Consider the following 16,976-nt stretch of genomic DNA (forward strand, 5'->3'; position numbering starts at 1 on the left):
ACGGTGTAGGAAGCATGCTAAATTACCACCCTATGGATCTGCACTGTTTCTCACTTATCTTTTCAGACTGAAAATTGTGTGCATACATGCACAGGTGTGCCTACACACACAAATGGTTAATGGTTCCAGTACAGACTGAGAATAAGACAATCAAAAGGTTACAAAACCACTTAATTACAATGTGTAGAGAAGATTATGAGTGGCAGTAAGTAGTGATTTTACTTCAGAAACTGAACACAAAAAACAGTGGCAATATTCCTCCACAAGGTAGCTGATGATCTTTCTCTGACTAAATTTTAAAGGAATTTTGCCACAGGTTTTGAGAGGAGACTCACATATTCTGTTCGTGACTTCTGGAGAGAAACTAGGATTGCTGTGTCTGCTTCCAAAAAACTCATTCATAACTGGAGAACTTAACAGTTTTTCATGGTTTTCAATACGGAGAGAAAATAATAACCACTTCCTAATCCAAGCTTTGCAGAGTATTTAATAATTATGCATATCACTGCAGCATTATAAATCCAGCCCAGATCAAGACTTCAAACAGAATATGTTTCCACCAGAAACATTCTAAATTAAAAGAAAGTGTAATAAATAAATACAATGAATTTAAGAATAAAGCAGAAAAAAATAGGAATATTTAAATAAAAATATACAGAAAAAAGTAGTTGCTAGACAGCCTGATGCTCTCAAATGACTTCAGATGACCTGTAAGTAATAATATGAATCATTTCTAACTACTCCTAAACAAAGCAATTCTTGGAGTTCTAAAATCTGATTTTTTCCACTCAAACACTTGTTTGTCATAAATTTTAGCTAAATGATAACTTGGTGATTGTGCATGGTATCAGTAAAAGGACTTCAATTAGCAATTTGATGAAAGCTTGCAGCACAAATTTTAAAAAAAAACAAAAGAACAAAATTAACATCTGATTAATCCCCAAAGAGGTGCTCATCCCCTAGCATTACAAACCCTGCAAACTTTACTTTATCCCTTGGGCAAAAGTACATAACTGGACAGGTCTCAAATGATGCCTTCAAGGTCACTCAACATAGGCTGTGACAGCAGATGTGCCTTTTCCTTAGTGCACTATATCCTCTAGAGCTGTTTTACAGCAATGTGAGAGGGTGAAGAGTTTACACTAGTTGGTTATGCAATAAATGTCACTGGTATTACTGCTGACTTCAGCCTAGACTCGTAGCACTAAGCAGTTAAGAGGTGATAGAGAAGGATTAATTCCTGAGGAAAATTTTTGATTAATTTGTCAGTGTAGATTGTAGTACAAATTCCCTATCTTTATTCTTCCTCAAATAAGAAAAAATTTTGTGCCAATCTATTAATCCCTTAAGTGTAGGGCTTCATAGCAGTTTTAATATCATTGCAAAAAGGAAGTCATCCAAGAACACAGCTATTTATAGTTGTTCATGTAAATCACGATATGGAGGACATTGGAATAGTAACAGAATAGTGCAAAACACAGTAACTGAGCAGTAACTGTTCTTTGAACTGTCCTGATGAAATTGCATCTGGCAGAGACAGTAAAATCATGCAAAGTGAGCCACTGTTGGTTAAAGTAAAGCAATAGTTACACTGCTAGATACAGCTGCTTTGCAGGCAACATGAGCTCTGAACCTGTCACCTGCTGTAGAAACAAATGCATGATCAAGACATAAAATTCACACTGCTCTCCCAAGACCCAAGGCTCTGTTTTATTATCAGCAAAGCAATTGCTGTTTTTCCAATACTGCATTTTTTTTATTTCGTTTTTTCAGGTAGGAACACATGCCAACCAACAAACGACCAGTGACAGCAAATACCAACTGTATTTCCTCAAAGATACAGGTATTGCCTGCAAAATAATGAAATGTGGTAATGTACTACAATATATTGTCTGTCAGATGTAATTTGTTTGCCAAGAGTATGCCCCAAGGCTGCTCTAACTTAGGATTTTCAGTTTGGATGTGTCACTGACCTGCACTTAACAATACAATTGCAAGAATTTAATGCACACAAATTTGCAATGAAACCAAACTAAACCCATACTATCTGATCTGCCTGTTTCCTCCAAAAGCAAAACAGAGCAACAATAGCACTACTTTGACTTAGGTCCTCTTATACAAAAAGATGCTGTCTTCTATCAGATGTATCACATTGACTGACACTTGCAAAGATCTATTGCTAGATCACATAGAGAAATAAACTATTTCTTTAAGTTATTTCTAGGACATTTAAGTTTAATAAATAATCAACAACTCAGTAATAGCTCGGGTGAGGAGGAAAAGACTAATGGAATGCTAATTGTAGAAGAACAGTAAGCATATATCAATGTAAATAAAACTATATACACGATAAATCATGTTCTCACCAGATACTCTGAATAGTATTTATCTTTGTACACCACAAGTTACTGAGAGAAGGAACTGTGATTTCATACAGTTGTCTAAGGACCTAGTCTAATGGAGACCAGATTATCATCTCAATACTTTGGTACAAAAATTAATAAAAGTTAAAACATTTGTGCTTGTTTTAGAACAATAAGGTGTCAAGAGCATTCAATAAGAAGGAGTTTTATTTCCCTGCCCAAATTTCCAGAATTTTCAAATACATGGCAAAGTATTACTAAGATATTTGGGTTGTACTGATAAAGGAAGATTGTGATTTTCAGATAAGTACTTAATGAGGGGTTTTGAATAAAAAAACCCACAAACATAAAACCAGTCACCATTCTTTCTCTAAACCTCTTATGTCTCCTCTTATGATGCATATCTGTGCATAATAAATTCATTACAATTACCCAGTATTTGCTCTATCTTGTCATTGCAGGTTCTAAAATAGTTGTCAGTGCCAAGAAGCAATTTGAATCTCTAGTTTGTGCCAATAGCACACTTACTGCCATACAGATTTATGGAACCAGCCACTAAGTTAAATAATAAATAATAAAAAAAGAATGTTTAAATAAAAGCTGGCTGAAATACGATGGAATATGGCTAATCTAAGTTATGGTAAAGGAAACACCATTCTTTATTCTACAGACTTAGGAACACCACACTGGTCACAGTTTGCAGGTTAGACAAAATTTGGTAAATGTCTGGGGTGAAACTAGAAAGTATTATTCTTCATATCGAAGTTTATTTTATAAACAGCAAAAGAGGTTGCTAAATAGATATGTCTTGTTACAGATGTTGCAGCTGTTTACTTACACTCATCTCTAATATATCTTCCCATCTGTTCTATACCCTGTTTATAAAACACTTAATACTCATTTATCTCACACAGATCTTTTTAAGACAAGTAGGGGCACATACCTTATTTTTCAGAACTTTCCTGACTTCCACTTCCACATCTCTTTTGTTGTAGGACTTTCTTCAGTCTGAATATACTATCCATTATGTAGTAAAAAAATCAAATTGGCTATAATCTTATTCTACAATTGGGAAAGCGAAATCCATGAATTCTTGGGGAAAAAAAAATCAGAGAAAGGACACAAAAGAACCTGTCTTCTCACCTCTGCAGTTGGCAGTGGAAAACTGACTCCTGCTAATAAAACCAACAACCCCCCAAATCATCAGCAGGGAAGAAGCACTTCATAAAATCTAATTTTTTTGGCCTGTGGCCCTGACAGTGCAGTGTTGGCTGCTAGGGAATGTCACCACTAAGAAAGGCCAAGGTCACCTCAAAGTCAGCAGTGCCCAGAGCATCACTAAGTGTGGCATCCTCAACACTGCAACAAGCACTGCTCTAGGGAAGCTTCCACCACTGCCATCCCATACACACACTTTGAAACACATGTTGTGGAAAGCTTACTACTCCCATTCAAAACAAGACAAGAAAAACAGAGGAATCAGTTGTGCCTTGCCACTCAAAACTATTATATGATGAGTGCAGCACCACTTAAAGTGAGCAGTGAACGCGGGAGATCTGTATATAATGGCACAGAAGTTGAGCACTCTCATCACCAGAATCTGAAGAACTTGTAAAAGCCATTGGATTTTTTTAAACATTTATTTGTGAGATAAATCTGGAGAACTACCTTGGGGGGAAAAGTAGAGGAATATGGGTCAGATGGAAAAGCAGTACAATGCCGCTGTACCTAGGTCTGGCATTTCTGAGTAAGCCTGGAAGCAAAACATAGGCATCTGAACATCTTCTCTGTTTTTCTCTGTTTTAAAGTAAAGTTCCCTCAGAGATTAAGAACTCCAAAGCAGGCAGATATTTTGAGGTCTGTGATACTGATCTGGGGACTGAAATTCCACCTATAGTCTTCTGTAGCTCTCACATTCTGTTGACAATCTGGACAAAAGTACAGAAAAACATTTATAAAGTTTCAAGACTTTGGGACAGCACATTCCTCTCCTTGTACAGCTTCTGGTACAACAAATTCAATCATGTCTGGAGTTCTGAAATACAGCATGGTGAACAATTACCAACACAGCTGGTTTTGTGCAGTCTCTAAGTATCATCTGACTTCTTTTTAATTGCATATGCTTTTTATTTTTCTAACTATATTGATGGGTATGTTTTCCCTTTGCTATTAATTAAAGGTGGCAAGGTTTTAGCCTTCTTTTTACTGGTATAATGAATGAGGGTTGCCAAATGAATCTTAGTAGATGCCCATGATTTAAGAGCATTTAATCTACAGTACATTTGCATGCTGTCACTTTTGTTCAGGGTACAAACGTACAAAATAAGAGACTTCAGTAGTGAAAACTATAATCATTGCTTTGTAGTCAACAAATTACTGAGAGGTGCTAAAAGAAACAGAGAATAGTATCCATTTCATCATACTAATAGTTGCATATATAAGTGCCAGCCTTTGGTCATGGCAGTTAATAGCCCTAAACTGAAACAGCAATCCTAAAAACCCAAGGCAAATTAACTGACAGTTACTGCTACTGGACTAACAGTAAGTTAACATAGAATTAGCTTGAAAGTTTTGGACATAATAAAAGCAGATAAAATGTGACACAAAACCAGACTTCTATCAAATCAAAAGATAGGACAATGACAGTGATGATACTCATGTTCCAAACACATATTTTAAACAATATAGCTATCTTGCAAGATCCAGATATCATAGCTCTATATTCTCAAATATGCTTGCACAGGTAGACCAACTGTGAAATGTCTGTAGAATAAGCCTCTGATCTCCCTAAGGACATGAAATATTAAGAACTATGAAAACTATGAAAAAAAATCTTTTGTTGCTAGTGAGAGAAGAAAAGTTATTCTATAGATAGAATTGCAGTTACTATGGGTTCAACATTAAGAAGCCCTGAAAAAGAACTATTCAGGAGTTTCAGTTTTTCCTATATGCATGCAGGTAATTAATATTTTTCCTGTAATGCACATATATTAGATCATACATTATAATAGTGACTGTGCATATGTAGTGTTAATACAGCCACTGAGCAGAGAAGTACCTAAAAATACTGTTAACAACCTTTCCTTTAGAATGCAAATACTGCCATCAGATACAATGTGGCAACACATGAGATCAATGTGGATCTTAAAATATCACACACAAGCTATGCAAGTTTCTCAAGACAACAAAATTGTCAATATAATAATAACTATGCCTTGTTGGTAAAAAAAGCTCATTTTCCAAATGCAGTTCTCCATAAATGTAGAAAAGTTGTCTTAACTATACCATAAGCTATTTATCTGAAATGCTACTGTCAGTGAAACAGATGTCGTTGCACAATATCCTTGTGCCACCCACATTCTGCTCTCCTAGCTGCCAAACAGAACTGTTTTGAGTTATTTACTAAACCATCACATTCAAGCATTTCTGCAGTGACCTCCATGCTACATTAAAGAAAGTACTTAAAAACTGACATGTAGTTTCATATGACGTTTTACCACAACATAATATATTCAACCTATCTTCACCAGGACAGACAACAACAAAAAAAGATGGCAACCTTACCAGAAGGTCAAAAGAGTCTAATTTTTAAGGACTTTGAATATCAGCTTTTCCCATTTTCCTCTTCCTGTCTATTATACTCAATTTTAGGCTGCTGTTTTTAAATATCTTCACTCAGCTGAGGAAGATGTCAAATTAATTTTAAAGTTTCCATCTCTGTCCTAAAAAATCATCTTTGCAGGATAGCTACACAAAACCTAAAAATCATGCCACAGAATTAGTTAGGCTGGAAGGAACTTGTGGAGGTATCTGGTGGTGGGATCATACTACCTACTGTAGGGCGCATTCAGAGCAGCTCATAGGGCTCAGTGTCACTTGTCAGGGACCCATCTTGATCTGCATATGCCATATGCCATCCTACATTGTACAACTTCAAAACAGTCTGCTTTTTATTTCCTCTTTTCATGTTGTCTTGCTTTTTCATCTGTTCTCCTTTTTTTCATCCTTTTCACAGTGATCTCCAGAGTTCCTCAGTATCAGGCTTCCTTGACGGTTACATGGGGCTATCCGTACCTCAACTTCCACAGTTCAAACAGGACCTTGCCAATATACCCTATGAACTCTAAATGCATAAAGCTTGTGGTCTGTTCTCATCCATGTCACAAAATTGTTCAGAAAATTCAAGTTACCAGATTTTGTCAACCTGGACCCCTTAATAGTCCAGATTGTATTTGTTTGAAAGCTTGTGAAAGACAATAGTGAGTACAATGAACTTCATATAGAGTACTCTGTCTACTTTCATATTTGTACAAGTAGCCAACATACTAAATTAAATAAGATCAGAAAAAACAGTTAAGTTCAAATAGTAGCACTTTTCTAGTACAAAAAAAAAAGAAAAAAAAAGTGCTTTAATTCTTAAAAATTGGAAAGGAATCTAAAAGGCATCTATAGAGATACAAATGCATTCCAGCAACCTGATGAATACATCTAGAGCAGGTGAAAGCTAAGTAGAAAAATCATTCACATCTATGACCTTTTCTCATGGGAAATACTGTCCTTGAGAATGTAAAAGCTTCTTCAATCCTTCAAGACAACTGATAATAAAAGTATTGAAATTAATGTTAAAACACATTTTAGTATTTCAAGAGGTTTTTCATCTGATCAGATTTTTACTCTTTGATACTTATTTGCTAATAAGCCATCTAACCCTTCAACTATCCAGCTTTATGATGCTTTATTTAGACTTCTCAGATTTCTTGAGCTGCTTTCAGACTACAACAGTCTTAAAGATAAATACGACACACGTTTTTTTAGCAGAACATTTGCCAGTTTGGCAGCAGCAGAATTGAAAACAGATAGGCAGAGGGGGTGTTGGTTAGAGGGAAGAGAATTTTCTACACTCTCCTGAAATAAAATTATTCCAAGACACACTAACCCACCAGTTTCAGAGAGCTGCCTAGCAATTCTCTGCCCTAACTGGGGAAGAGAGAGTGAAAAAACTTCTACCTAAAAGCCCCTGAGAGTGCAAATTATGTGTTTAGTATACTAACTTGATTATATACAATATCATTTTGCATTGACAAAGCACACTTTTGATGACTTGGAACAATCTGAGCTAACAGCCAACACTGTAGGAATTAAGTATCCTTTGCCTCCAATAGCCAAGCGTACCACTTCTGTGATACTGAAAACTCTCAGTGTTTACGAAATAAACATATATGTGCATTGCATTTGGTACTAGGCACCAGATCTCAGACTACAAAAAGATTTTATCCTTTGCTTTAGATGATAACTTTTAAGCTGAAAAACCTAGACCTCTCTATTAGGCCTAGGATATGTAATAGGTTTTTTTCCTTGTGTTTTTTTCTTTTGTTTTGTTTGTTTTTAATTTAAAAGCAAGAAAAACAGTAATTAATAATAGTAAACAAATTAACACAGAACTTCACAGGGATTCTTCCCAAAGAACATAATCTGTAATATAGTTCTTGCTATGAGAAAATAATGAGTTCATCCTGCTAAATGTTGTTCAAAGAATAAAATAATTCATAATGACTTATAATTTCAAAGTGTCAATGAAATATTCAAAAATAAGTCTTTACTGCATGACTTGAAGAGCAAAAATATGGTCTGACACCTTCAGAAACTGTCTTCACCAGGAAGTAGATAATATTTACTAGCTAAATTGCAACAAAAATTTGCAATTTGCAATTTACCTCTCAGAGCATCTTTTATCTCCCTTTACCCCTCAATGATTTTTGAACACATTATTTTATCGTTTTAATTAGCTTCAAGATAATTCAGGAAAAACATTTTCATGAAACATATGATGCAAAGCTTGTGTTTTCAGGAAAAGTAGCCAGTTTTCTGATTTTTTTCATCTCTACCTGAAATTGTGTACCTATATTATGAACAAACTCTAAGTAATAAAAATATGAAACAATAAATGAGTGGTCCTAAAGGTATCTTTTTAAAATCAAGTCCACCTAGAGTACTTCAGATATAAATAATGTTAAAAACAGCCTGCAAATTATTTATTCTTCTGTTCAGTTCAAAATAATTGAGCATTTACTTTGGCATATAGCTACTCTCACTACCTCACCCTATAGCCTGGACAACACAAGGCAGATGCTTTTCATATTGATAATTGTTTAAGACCAGTTATAGATTTACATTTTCTGTCCAATTTATGGACAGACGAAAATGCATTAAATAGTTGCTTCATATACCATAGTCTTCCTGTCATTACACACATTTAGACAAACTGTCAAAGTACTTACAATGCACTGTGAAATCTTACATTATTTAGAAACCAACTAACATAGTTAAAAAAGCCCTTCATTAATTAGAGCAAGTACTTTGTTGGCGTTGACCTTTCTTTTCATTTACTTGTAAAATCCCAATTGCGCATTTTGAGAAAGATAAAGATGAGCACGCTAATTTTGGGGAAAAAAAACTAGAACAAAAGTGAAAAAAATAAAGTTACAAGTTAAGTGTACAGCTGTTAATCCTGGTTAGAAAGTAAAATAAATAAATAAGAATTTCTGGATTTTAATTTTGGTGCACTTGTTTTGTGTCTTGCCCTAAAACTGAATGCACCTGTCACAACTGCTAAAATATCCAGCTCTCTCCTCAAAGGTAGGCACATAGGCTTCTGTGAGTCACAAACAAGTGGCCCTCTCTATAGTTTTATACGGTCTGTTTGTATGGTTGTGCATTTATGTTGGTGGATTGTGTCTTTTACAAACCCTTCATACAGCACTGCTAAACAGAGGAAACGAAACAGTGAACTTCAGTTCAGCTGCCTGATACTTTGAGTAATTACTGCATAATGCAACCTTATCTGTTGAATAACCCCAACGTCATATAAAAACAGATAATTCAACTTCAGAATTAAGCATCCAGTTAAAATACTACTACATACATATGCGTTTATGGGTTCAGCTTCATAGATCCCTTAAATACTGCCTGCTTTAAGAAGAGGGCTGTTTAAAAGATTATAATACTTGCTGAAGACCCACCAAGCCCTCTATGCATAAATTTCATTCTCTACTTGAGGCCAAAAATTAGTTTGCATAGTTGGAAATACCTTAAATGGGAAACATCCTCCTTAAACAGAGGATCTATGACTTTCGCCATTGTGGTTACTGTTTTTCAGAGATTTCTTTCATTTAATTGCCACTAATTACAGCAGGAAGTTATTATTTCATTATCAGCATCAGTAGATGAAAATCGCATATAAAAATACCTTTGTATACTGTTCTGAGTAATGTGGGGGGGTTTGAGGAAGAAAGTGCATTAAAAGTCTTTAAAAAGCCAATTTTTGCCACAAGATTCTCCCCAGATATTGCTACTGCTTTATCCAAAAGCTTAGGGAAAAAAATAGTAGCTATATTTCAGACTTCATCGATGTGCCAAACTGCTGAGTAAAGGTTTGTGTCTGTATGCTGGCTTTTTCTTTTTCTTTCTTTCTGTTTGATCAGGATAATTCTGAAGCTAAAAGCTATTGATTTACTAGAAGGTTACCCTTGTTTTTTATTTTCAGTCCTGTCGGTTTTGACTAAACAAAAAGACATTTGAGCAAAACATGGAACTTTTTTATATTGGTTACCATACTGTATTGGTATCCTTATAATACCAAAGGGCTCAGCACTTATAAGGATATTATTATATATAATTCAATTAAAAATTGACCAACCTTTCCTTCAGCATCTGCTGTTACCTTCTCAACCTTGTTCCTGTTTAAAAATTTCTTCACCCACTCTTCTACTTGAACATTGAACTTCATGAAAGTCACATAGAAAAAATATGCTGTCAGGAGCGTTATGCTTTCCCACCACATTATGAAGTTATCCAGAAAAAAGATGATTAGCAAGATCAAGTCAATGATGTAAAAGGACATATCTCGAAAGAGTGGCCACCAAGTAAGATTCAAGATCTCTTTAGAAAATAAAGCACACATTCCAATAACAAATAGGATATTGAACACGGCAGATCCCACTATTGTACCAATGCCAACATTGCTGTGGGATATAAACACTCCTATTAAAGAAGTGAAGAGTTCTGGGGCTGACCCACCAGCAGCCATGAAGGTTGCCCCTGCCACATCATCAGAAATGGCCAGTTTTTCAGTGATGACAGTCAAGGAAGGAACAAAGAACTCATCACATACTATGGCTAAGGCTATAAACATGTAAATCATTCCAATTATATGGAGGATCACTGCTCCCTGTCTTCTCTCCTCAAGAGAGAAAAGGTCCGTGGGATACTCTCCCTTCGAATGATCATCTGTTTCATTGTCATGCCCAGCTTCATATCTCAGAGAAACATGTTGGTCTGGACTGCCGCTTTGATTCTGTTCAGTGAAATCCAACAGAGTTCTTTGGTGCCCACGCACCAGCTTTTGGCTATCCAGGCTGCTGATCAGTGCCATGCTATGTGGTTCCATCTTGAAAAAGGCACTCACTGAAAGCGAGAAAGTACTAATGGCCACTACACTGACAAGAAGCCCTACAATTCGTATCAGTCTCAGTTTTTTCCGAACATTCTGGTGCCATCTGCAACCAAACAGTGGTTCTTCCAAACACCACTCCTCCAAGACACCAGCAAGAGTTTTTTTCTGAAGAGCCATTTTGTGTGAGATGCTGAGGGAGTCAGATGAACTATTCCTTCATACTTTTCTCCAGTTTTGAAGTTAGAAGTGCTTTAAGAGTCTTCCCAGAATCAAGTACTTTTACTCTTCGCAGGATGTATTTTCTTCATTAGTCTTAAAAGGACAAACATATTATTAATATTAGTGAAACAGTATGTAATTAGAAGCATCTAAAAGACTGAGTGAAATTTAACATTTAAAGCAGAATATTACCAGCTGTAACATAAAGACCTGACACATTCCACCAGACACAGCAATGACATTTTGGTTTAAGCAGTAACTCTGTGAATAACAGTCTATGATCATTTTATGCCTCTCATATGCCTACGAGCCACTGTCCTCCTCAGGTGCTGACAAACAAAAAAAAAAATCCTGGAAGGTGAAAACTGTCCACAGATGTTGCATCAAAATGAAGAAACTACTATTTTGATGGATAAACCAAAGGTTATTATCTCATTAATTACTTTCTACTAATACCATGTAATGTCCAAATCCCAAATGCAGGGGCAATAATGTCTGAAAAAACAAACAACATCCTAATAAGCATCTCATCAGACCTTTGGGCAGCTGAGGCAGCACTAATTGAAATATTACGCATACACAGAGAAACAGTCAATGATATGTACGTAAAACATAATGCTGTTCGAACGGGATCAATGTGGAGTTTCTTTAGCTCCTCTGTAAAATCAACTCAGGTTTACAGAGACTCAGCTTGCTTCTGATCAGACCTAGGACATTAGCCTGAATGAGCCAAGAAAAAATTTTCAGTCCCCCCTGGTTTTGTTTGGGTTTATGGCAAGCATTCATCTAGAAATGTGGGATGTTACTTAGAATACCTATGTGGTACTTTTTAAAAGTGCTCCTCTTACAGATCCTTAAGAAAATAGTTTAGATTTATAAAAGAGTTGATCCTGAAACAAATGAAATGGTGAGAAATTATGTGAGAATGACTATTCATGTATGCCAGACATGAGCATACTGGACCAACAGCACTTCCAAAACAGAAAAAAACATCTAGACAACATCTAGATGCTTTGGTTATTGAATTGGAAGAATATTTGTAATGTAGAAATTAGTTACATATGCATTATGCTCAGTAGTGTGCATTTTATATGAAACAAAAGATAAGATACTCTCTTAATAGAACTGATTATTAGTCTTTAGTATTACTGCCCAAAAGATACTTTGTTACATCTCTTTTTCAAGTAATTTGTAGCAACAGCTGAATACTGAACAATCTATTAATCAGTAGAATATTGATTTTGTATTCTCAAATGCAGGATTTCAGCTATTACATGCGGTTATTTCCATAACACTTAATAAGTAATTTGCAGTTTTTCCTGATTTTTTTTTTCAGTTTCCATACTAAGCAGATGTCATTAAGACATACTCCATCCTCAAGGTGCAGCACCTCAGCGGAGATATTTTATTTTCCATCTCAGAGTTACTACTCGACGGACTGTCACGAAAACATTAAGCAGGAAAGTCATCTGAACGGCACCGTAGCTGCTTTGCGCAGTCCGCGGCGCCGGGCCGATGATCGCGATCCCCTGACCATTACACGAATGGGGTAGGGGAAAAGCGCTCAGCTCTCTCCTACCCTGGAACTTGCACGGCCAGCCGTGCTACACCGCTCCCGACACAGCGGACCTCAGACCCCGGCGGAGCGCAGCGCAGCACCCCGCCCGCCCCGCCTTCTCCCTCATCCCCCCGCGGAGATGCCGCAGACCCTCGCCTAACTAAGCCCAACTTCGCACCGCTCCGCGCCGAAAACAAACTTTTTTCCCCTCCGAAAGGGCAGTGGGTCCACTTCCAAAGGCGGAGAGACCCGGAGACACCGACCAGGCGGCTCGGGGCACCGGTCACCCCTCGGCAGCCGGTCCCGCCCATGGAGGCGGGAATTTGCGGCCGGGAGTCCCCGCACCGCCGCAGCCCAACCCCCGCCCGCGCACCCCGCGGCGCTCACCCGGAGCTGCGCTGCGCTGCGCTGCGCGCCGGCCCGCGGGCGCCGGGCAGGGGCGCGGGAACGAGCCGGGATGGGCACAGGGACTGGCGATCCGAGCGTGGTCCCTCGGCACACCGACTGCGGCGGGCGGCGGCAGCAGGTCCGCCCCGCGCAGGCGGGGCAGAAGGCGCCCCGCCCGCCGCGCTCCCACGGGAGCTTGGGCAGTGGCCAAGCCAGGCTGGCACGGAATCTATTATTTTATTTTTATTTTTTTTTCCCTTTTCCCCTTCATCTTACGTTAGCAGGTACGGTTTAACTTAGGTGAAATTCAGCGTTTCTAGCAAAGGTCATAAGCCTCGAGGAGTAAGGTAATTTCAAAGCCTTCTGATTAAAATATCCTTTATGCCAAATGTTTTCTGAAGGGAAAGCAGGACATGAAAGAAGAAGACATTTAGTTTTGGTTTTGTTTTTAAGGAAGATGACATGCCTACGATAAAGTTATTAATCATGATTCGTTTACTTCGGAACAGAGATTTCTGAACAGAGATTTCTTCAAACTGCAATTCAAAGTCACCACAGAGAACAATAAAGATGTACTGAACACACAAGAAAACAGGCTAAGTTCTTAGCCAGAACTGTCGCCTTTTGTTTTGCTCTTCATCTTTCAACATTATTATTTCTCCAAGAAACTGTGTTTCAGATAGTAATTGATTCAAAATTCACATGCATTGAAACTGTTACAATGCAGCTCTTTCCTAGGTAATTCCCAGTGGCACATGCTGTAGATCTATTAGAGTTACACTAGTGATGCTCTTTTGAAATACCACTTGCACTTATCCTACATACCATTGTTAGAAAAACCTGCATGGTAATTCGTGAATAAACCAAAGTAATCTGGTGTAGGAAGGCCAGCACCCCTGTAAGACCCTTATTGGTACAGGGCAGTTAGGAATGATCCTTCATGTGGAAATCCTTAAAAATCGCAGAGGCCAGAGGAGAGCAAAGAGATTGAGGGGGATTGGGAGGGGACAGTGTTAGAGATCTGGGAACAGTTTGTTAAACTCACTAACACTGCTCTGCTTTCAGTGACATCCTTTTCACATTCTGAAAAGTCCTACTGTAAGAGGTGAACTCTCAGTCTCTTTAGGGTGAAGAATAACTTTGATTTTTACAACTTCTACCTTTTTCATTTTGAACTCTGACTTCATCCCTTGGCAAAGAGAAAATAACTGTTACTTGGTGCTTCATGAAGAATACAAAACTATAAGAATTTTTATTAAGTGATAAAACACGGATATTGCAAGAATCATTAGGGTATCACAGGAAACAAAAGGATTGTAGGGATAGGCCTGAGGTGGAAATACTCTGTATTTCCACACTGTCAGTTTACAGCACCTGGGAAATTTGGGTTGCCGTCAGCATTGACTGGAAACTTGTAAGTTCCTCTAAAGACTTATAAAATGGCAAAAGCAGATAAAACAAAGTACAAGGAGACATCTTAGAGACTATGTGGCTTTGAAAGAGGTGTGGATGGTTAAGAAGATATTTCCAAAATTTCAATAATTTCCAGTGAGAGCCATGGCAGACTCACACACACAAAGTGCCCTTCAAAGCCACAGTTGCACAGGCAGAGTACATTTATTTCACATTACATATTGGGAGGTTCTCATTAGTGGCTGACAGCTGATAGAAGGCGCCTGTTGATTATCAAGACTTTATCAGGCTCAGAATGATGCAAGGAGACATGGAGATTGCTTTTAACCATGCTTCTAGAGCCCCCACATAGATAAGAATTATTTATAATGCAAATTTACTGTCTATATCCACATATGCAAGACCCAAATGAAGCAGCTACATCTCAAACACTCAACCTGTGCCTGCTGTACAGTGGTGATGGGGATTAAGGGTGGGCAAGCTTATACAATTTCTTGTGATTGCTGAATTATTGGCTTTTAGTCTTTGAGAAGTGGGAAGTGGCCACTTGAAAAAGGTACAGAAAATGATCCCACAGTTTCACAAATGGTCCAGAGACAAGCTGGGATATGTGTGTAGTACCTCAGTTTCTATCAATTTCTGAATTAACAGTGGAAGCAGGAGTATTTTGCATATGGCCACAGGGAGAATATGTAGGAAATTCCATATAATTCTGCTATTTTAGTCCCTATAATTACACTATCTACTAGCCAAAAGTCCATATATCTGAATTCTAATAGCCATCTTTTTCTCTGTACTTGAAATGATTTTTCTGCTAACAATAAATATGTGTTACAAGCCAAGGTCAACACTATCTGTAACAAGAATTATGTGGTTCACAGATGGGTATCTCTACCAATAACTTAAGCACTTTGAATCATCTAACCCTTTCTCGGATAAATCCTGAGTAATAATCAGGGCAGAAACAAAAAACCCACAGTTAAATTAGTATAAGAATGATAACTAACAATAGAAGAAATTCCATTTTTTCTCATAAAATTAAAAACCAGAGTATATCCTGGTTAAGCACAGAATAATTACATTCTTTAAAGGAAACAATATTGGCTCTCACTTAGTTCAATGTTTCTTCTCTTAAGAGGGAAGACACATCTGCTAAGTACTTGGATTCAGCGCCTACACATTTGTATGTATGACTAGGCTTTCATTTTTATTTTTATTTATATTTATTTATATTTATGCTGGATATGTGGGTTTTAATACCTTATCTGTAGTTTATTGCATCATCTGTGAGAAGCCATCTGAAATCATAAGCCACTCTTCCTTACCACTTCCTATTTCCGGGAAACTCCACGGAATATCCCTTTTTTGTTTGGTTGGTTTTGGTTTTTGTTTGTTTGTTTGTTTGTGGTTGGTTGGTTTTTGTTTGGTTGGTTTTTTGGTTTTGTTTTTAAACAGTATTTTCATTTTAGCTCTTTTTTGTTGTTGTTGTAGACCTTTGACTTGGTAAAAGCAAGCACAGAGGTGGTTTTTGCACTGGAGAGGGAAGGAGGAGGGAGTCAAATGAAAAATCCTAAATAACAGCATCTCCAAGTACAACAGCAGTACCTTCTAAAGCTGAAAGATAAAACTGATGAGGAGGTTACCATGACTACAGAGGCGGCATATTTGAATGAAAATGGATGTTAAGCTTTTAAATGCTAATTGCAGTTGGGAACAGGTGACATTTGAAACATCAAAATTATTTCACACTTTGCAATGTATAACAACTGAAATAGGGTGGGAAAGATGACGACATAGAGTTAAATTAAAACACTGGTGCTGGTTTCAACTGGGAAAGGGCTCATTTTCTTCATAGTATCCAGTATAGGGTTATAATTTGGATTTGTGCTGCAAGCAGTGTTTATAACTCAGACGTTTTTACTACTGCTGAGCAATACTTACACAGGTTCAAGGCCTTTTCTGCTCCTCACAGTACCCCACTAGCAAGAAGGCTAGGGGTGCACAAGGAGCTGTGAGATGACACAACCAGGAGAGCTGACCACAAGTGGCCCAAGAGATATCCCAGCCATATGGCATCATACTCAGCATATAGAGCTGGGGGGAGAAGAAGGAAGGAGAAATGTTCTTAGTGACTGTGTTCGTCTTCTGAAATCACCATCACACATGATAGAACTCCGCTTTCCTGGGGACGGCTGAGCTTTTACCAGCCCGGGAGAAGTGGTGATTGAATTCCTTGTTTTGCTTTGCTGGCATGTGTGGCTTTTGTTTCACTTTTTAAACTGTTTTTATTCAAAACCCATGAGTTTTCTCACTTTCATCATTCCAATTCTTTCCCCTATCCTGCTGTGGGGTAGTGAGCATGTAGCTGCATGGGGCCTGGTTGATGGCTGGGGTTTAACCACAACAGTCCTTTTTGGCACCCAAAATGTTTTGAGTCTTACAGCATTTGAGATAACATTTGATTAGGGTATGCTAGATCAAATTTATAGCAGTTATGCTGTTTAATTATTAATAAACAGGCTCCTGTGCTTGCCTTGGGGTTCACTTGCCTGCCTAGAATATTAGAGTCTAGTGCTCGTTAGTG

The 16,976-nt window shown here is 37.7% G+C and overlaps 1 protein-coding gene and 1 long non-coding RNA gene across 5 annotated transcripts in view; one reads left to right on the top strand and one right to left on the bottom strand.

The window, feature by feature from the left end:
- SLC24A2 (solute carrier family 24 member 2) overlaps window positions 1-13,091 on the bottom strand; it is a 124,473-nt gene extending 111,382 nt beyond the window's left edge. For 3 of the 4 annotated variants that reach the window (XM_027881848.1, XM_027881847.1, XM_027881845.1), the window contains exons 1-2: window positions 12,980-13,091; window positions 10,060-11,127 (exon numbers count right to left, since the gene is read on the bottom strand). In XM_027881848.1, coding sequence (XP_027737649.1) covers window positions 10,060-10,992 — 933 coding nt within the window. In that variant the 5' untranslated portion in view covers window positions 10,993-11,127; window positions 12,980-13,091. Of the gene's footprint in view, window positions 1-10,059; window positions 11,128-12,770; window positions 12,887-12,979 lie in introns of those variants that run through there. The other variant, XM_027881846.1, reaches the window with a different exon arrangement.
- Window positions 1,772-6,559, top strand: LOC114056558. Its single transcript, XR_003571031.1, has 3 exons — window positions 1,772-1,843; window positions 2,370-2,488; window positions 6,379-6,559. It is a non-coding gene; the product is annotated as an uncharacterized LOC114056558 (long non-coding RNA).
- Window positions 13,092-16,976: the final 3,885 nt, after the last annotated feature.

Source organism: Empidonax traillii, unplaced genomic scaffold (assembly GCF_003031625.1).
Source record: "Empidonax traillii isolate 1590-97213 ecotype Southwest subspecies unplaced genomic scaffold, ASM303162v1 scaffold97:size1219025, whole genome shotgun sequence".
Classification (NCBI taxonomy): Eukaryota; Metazoa; Chordata; class Aves; order Passeriformes; family Tyrannidae; genus Empidonax; species Empidonax traillii.